The sequence below is a fragment of the Cornus florida genome, unplaced genomic scaffold (genome assembly GCF_030987335.1).
Source record: "Cornus florida cultivar Cherokee Brave unplaced genomic scaffold, ASM3098733v1 CherokeeBrave_3.0.0_Hap2_Chr07, whole genome shotgun sequence".
In the NCBI taxonomy this organism is placed as follows: domain Eukaryota; kingdom Viridiplantae; phylum Streptophyta; class Magnoliopsida; order Cornales; family Cornaceae; genus Cornus; species Cornus florida.
The window spans coordinates 31,156,567-31,162,068 of NW_026775577.1; the positions used below are offsets into that span (position 1 = coordinate 31,156,567).

The 5,502-nt window shown below is 31.4% G+C and overlaps 1 protein-coding gene across 1 annotated transcript; it reads left to right on the forward strand.

The window, feature by feature from the left end:
- Positions 1-4,896: 4,896 nt before the first annotated feature.
- On the forward strand, positions 4,897-5,199 carry LOC132316537 (small ubiquitin-related modifier 2-like). Its single transcript, XM_059815012.1, has one exon. It carries the CDS (start codon positions 4,897-4,899, stop codon positions 5,197-5,199), a length of 303 nt encoding a protein of 100 aa, XP_059670995.1.
- The last annotated feature ends 303 nt before the right edge of the window (positions 5,200-5,502 follow it).

The following is a 5,502-nucleotide window of genomic DNA, read 5'->3' on the forward strand; positions in this document are numbered from 1 at the left end:
AGGAAGTTCAATCCAATAAGGAAACAATAAATTAAGCCCCTTCTTGTTAGCTAGGGCCTTAGGTGATGGTATAAAAAACATACTCCTAATTAGATCACCAAATTTGAAAGTACAACCTAATCCATCAAATATCAATAATCTCATTGCAATCATACTTTAGAAAACGTAGTGCATAAGACCATAAAGTAATTTTTATTATTTAAATATATATATATATAAAAATTCCAACAATCTCTCACTTGGTTCATGCACTCTAAGTTTTATAAAATGATATTATGGATTGCAACACACTTTATAAAAGTCAAGTGACCACTCATTTTTATTTAGAAAACACGATTATCGAAATTGATGGATTGAAACTTTAGAACACTTAACTGCCTAAGTCGCCAGCTAGCTTATGACAGAACCACATGTTTAGAACAAAGTCACATAATTTGCTCATTAGGATTTCATTCTCAAGTAGGGCTACAACTCGGGCGGGTCCAACCCGAAATAACCTAAGCCCAGCCTGAAATTTTGTGGGCTTGGACAATGTTTTTTTAATTTCGATTTGGGCCTAGGCTATATATTTTGAACCCGAATTCAATTCGGGCTAGACTTGGGTTGATATGGATGAAGTCCGAAGCCTAACCCGAGCCTAGAAATATTATATATATATATATATATATATATATATATAATGGACAATACGTAGATCCTCACACCATCCTCACTAGTGATGTGAACCAATAATAAATTGACACATCCTATTTTAATTATCAAATCATAGATAGTAATCAAATCACGTCTCTGATTTGGTAGGTGGATTTCTATCCCCATCATAATGAATTTAGTAATTCAATATAACATGTCTATTTATTATTGGTTCATATCACTAGCGAGGATGGTATAGATCCTCACTAGTGAGGACATAAGTATTGTTCATAAATAATTATACTTAAGAGTGTGGTAGTCTAGTGTGTTTGTGATTAACGCTTAAGGTTTCAGATTTAAGTCATGGGTGCAACATAAATTGATTTATTTTTAACACACAAATTCTTCGGGCTGGGCTTGGGATTAAGATTTTCTATACGAGCCTAGTCCGAGATGAGTGCCAAGCTCGCCCAACCCGCCCGAGTTGCAGCCCTACTCTTAAGCTCTGCATGCAAATTGCCTTTATGTGGGTGTTATTTGGCTCAAATAATGACTAAAAACAGAGTAATTAGAGCATCCGCACTGCACTAGCCGAAGGCCCTTTCCGCAATTGAAAAGCCCAAATGTGCCTATGACGGCCTGGCACTAATTAGGCGGGCCCACATTTGCTCGCGGGCTGGCTAGCGGAATACTACGAGCCCGAGCCTGATCGGGGTACTTTTTCTTCTTCTTTTTCTTCTTCCATTTTTTTTTTTTTTTGCCAAAACGCCGTTGTTTTGTAAAATTCAAGCTACAACTATCAGGAACAGTGCTTAAGGCCCTGTTTAGCAGCATGATTTTTTTGGAAAAAACCAAAAAATAGGTTATTTTGAGCTCATTTTTTTTTTTAAAAAAATAAAATTCATTAAATAAAAAATATATTGTTTAGGCACTGTTTGTCCAAAAGGAATTTGATTTGGGCCAAAAATAAATTAAAATATCTTTTTTTTTCTCTTAAAAATTGATTTTTTTAAAAAAGAATATGTTTTAAATTTTAAATTAATCTTATCTTTTTTAATCCATATAATGAATGTTCATTATATAAGATGAAAAATATAGCTGTTAGGAAAAAAAAAATTAAAAATTTAATTAAATTTTTTTTGTTGAGAGCAAAAACTGTTGACGTGACTCTTAAAAAAGTTGAAGTGACATTTTTAAAGAACTAAAATCGAGAGAAGTTAGTGCGTGTGCTCGCAGAAAATAAGATTCTAACCTGGAAACCTTTTGTAAAGGAGCAATTGAAACCTAAAACCTCCACGGGCCTTTTAAATGTTTGCAATATAATGAACACAATTAAAAACTTTAACTATTGTTTTTATAATTTTTATTAATAAAAATAATAATTTGTAAATATTTCATTACTTTTAAATATATTATATTTAAAAATTAATAAAAATAATATTTAATAAATTAAAATGATAATGTATTAAGCGAAATAAATACATATAAGTAAATTTACAGACCCTCTTAAGGCACACTCGCTCTTAATTTTTTTAAGATTTGACGCTCTCGTGCTCGCACTTTGACTTTTGCTCCCACTTTCGCCTCATGCAACTTAGGTTCAGAATGCAGCCTAGAAAGGTATGGTTTCTTAGAATTGAGGTTTTTTTATTACTGTTTCGCGGATTATTTATTAGTTTAGTTAATCATTTTCTAGATGTTTTTTACGTTGACAATTGTTGAAAAAGCATGCAGGAGTACCTTTAAGAAGAATTAAAATAATTTGGCAGAAGTAATGCATTTTGTAATCCCCTACATATCCCAGGAGCTTTGTACAAATTATTTTTATTTTTATTATTATTATTATTATTTTTATTGACAAAAAATGCACTTACATGTTCACTTTTAAAACTTGAACCCTCAACTTTATTTTTTTGAAGATGAGAAACTCTAATTTCCACTAAAATTGTTGAGGAAAGAATTTTCCTTTCCCTATCCAAACTAACGTGAATATACAATATTGTTGTAATTTTTCTAACAGTACTACACTGATTTTTACGTTATAATTTCCTATTTTTTTTTCCATTTTATTTATTCTAACCTGTACTGTGATGGCTTGAATTCGATCAATTGGATCTTAGTTCAAATTAGCCAGCCAGAAACCTTATCCCCAATTTCTGTTGCTGTGACATGCTCCGTTTAGAATCTATTTTGCCTTGTTTGGTCACTTTTATCTTTTGAATTTCTTTCAATTAAAAAACCCAAAACCCATTTTTTTTCAAATGTTTTTTTTTTTTTTTGTTCATAATTCCTTTACTATACATTTTTATTCTAGATCAAAGTAGCATTATATTTTTGGCCCCTTGTGTGTGTGTTTTGTACATTCAAAAAAAATTTGTAGTTTAATTATACTAGCACAGGCATGCGACTGTGGCATGAGATTCATATTTATCATTTTGAGTATTAAGTATACACTTGATGGTTACTGGGGCTCCAAAAAATAAACTCTTCTGTAACTCAATTTATTGAATATAAATATATTTATTGAATATAAACATCATTTGCTCTGATACATGAGAGGTGTATCGTCCGTTGATTTGGATTCGAGAGGTAAGTCCTTGAAGTATCACTTTCGAACCACACTTTTGACTTGAATAGTACGTGTGTTGTGGTGCTGATAAACATGCTCAAAGAATATATATATATATATATATATATATATATATATATATATATATATCAATTTCTTAAAAAAAAAAGAAAAAAAAAAACTAGAATTTGAAATGTAGTGGGTTTGGCATAAAATTTAATTAATTGAGTGTGAAGACTATTTTTAGGGGGTTTGGTTTTAGTTTGGAATCTAAATTTAAAAGTTGAATATGGATCTTTTTTTAAAAGACATGCCATGAATTTTGAATCATTTTTAAATGAATTTGATTTTACATGAGATTTAATTAATATCAATTTATTTATTTATTTTTTTTTTGGGCACAATTAAGATCCAGTGTATTATTCACAAACAAGGTTCAAATTTTGTGCACTACACTCGAGCCTTTCAAGTTATCGAGTTGGATACTCGAGCCTTTCATAATCTACCGCTCTCACTATTGGTGTTTTATAGAGGTGGCAAATTATGACACGACATGACAACACGATACGAGTTAAAAGGATTTGGGTTTAGCATAAACGGATTTGGGTCATAAAAGAGTTAACACGATTAACTCGTTTACTTAATCGTATCGGGTTAGGGTTGAAGGATTCAACCCGCGTAACCCGTTTATAACCCATTTAACTCAACATGTTATAATCGTAAATATAACCTATGTAATATATTACCTGCTTAAACCACAATTATTATGGATAGTTAAGTCATTTCAACATAAACCTTACTTATGCCTTATGGTTTTTTTTTTTTATTTTGAATATTTGGATTAATTATGACAAAATTTTTTTTTTTCTATTATTTAATATTTGATTAAATATTAAATGTATCGTTTTGATAAATAAGTTATTAAACGAGTTAACACATTTACCTGTTTAATAAATGAGTTAGGTTAGTGTTGATGATTCTTAACACGATTATTAAATGGGTTGGGTTTAGTTTTACCTATTTAGTATAATACCCTTACGTCGAATGACACGAACACAATCTACAAATACGAATTGTCACCCTTAGTGTTTTATCCACCCTCTCATTATCTCTACCCCACGTGCTCATAATTTTTACGAAGTTGCATCTCTCAATCCTTGGTCCCCTCATCAATTTTATTGTTTGTATGACACAATTCAAATTTGGATCTTAACATTAAAATATGAATTCAAATTTGAATTCACATATATATATATATATGCATGCTCCATTTCACATATAAAACAAAAACAAAATAAATAAATAAAGACGTAAGAGGAAAGCTATCATCTTTTATTGAGGTTATCCAATTTCAAAATCTTTCCATTTCCTTCTCTATGCATTTATGTTACTGCGAAAGCTTGTTTGGCTCTTGATTCTTGTCAGTCTATATGTTGACCATTTTTATGCCATTATATACAGTATATACATTTCTCCACCTACCTTGTATAATTTAATGAAACAATAATTCTCTCACCTACCTAGTTTTTTTTATCGTATTCAAGAACAATTTAGGGTATATTGTATGACATTTTGCTTCTTCTCTGTACATAAAAACAGTTTCAAACAAGAAGAGTGTAGAGAGAGTGAGAGACGTGTTTGTTTGCTTGGAATTGTACTTGGTGATAAATCGGAGCCAAACATATCGGTGAATAATGTCGCCGGGTGTTAGGAAGCAGGAGAAAGACAAGAAACCCACCGATGATCAATCGGCTGACATCAATCTGACGGTGAAGGGACAGGATGGGAACGAAGTGTTCTTCAAAATTAATAGAAGCACACAACTGAGGAAGCTCATGGATGCTTACTGTGATCGGCAATCAGTGGATCGCAACTCTGTTGTATTCCTGCTTGATGGCCGTCTTCTCCGAGCAAAGCAGACACCTGATGAGCTGGAAATGGAGGATGGTGATGAGATAGATGCTATGGTGCACCAATCTGGAGGTGCTACTGTCTAGTTGCATTCTAGGATCCTCACAAGGCTGTGTTTTGTATTTTAATATTTATAGAATGTGCACTTAACTTCTTTTTTAAGTTGTTTCTAGATTGATTAATGCTACAAGAATCGTTTGGTTTGGAAAAAGTATTAGAAGTTAGATTAGTAAATGTAGGTATTCGAAATCTAACACTTTAAAATTTACCGGAGGCACTAACCTGGCCACTAAATTATCAAGCATCTGTAACAAATATTATTGTAAGCGTTTTAAAAAATACAATCTCTCTACTATCAAGTGTTTGTCAATTTATTTTTATTTTTTCAT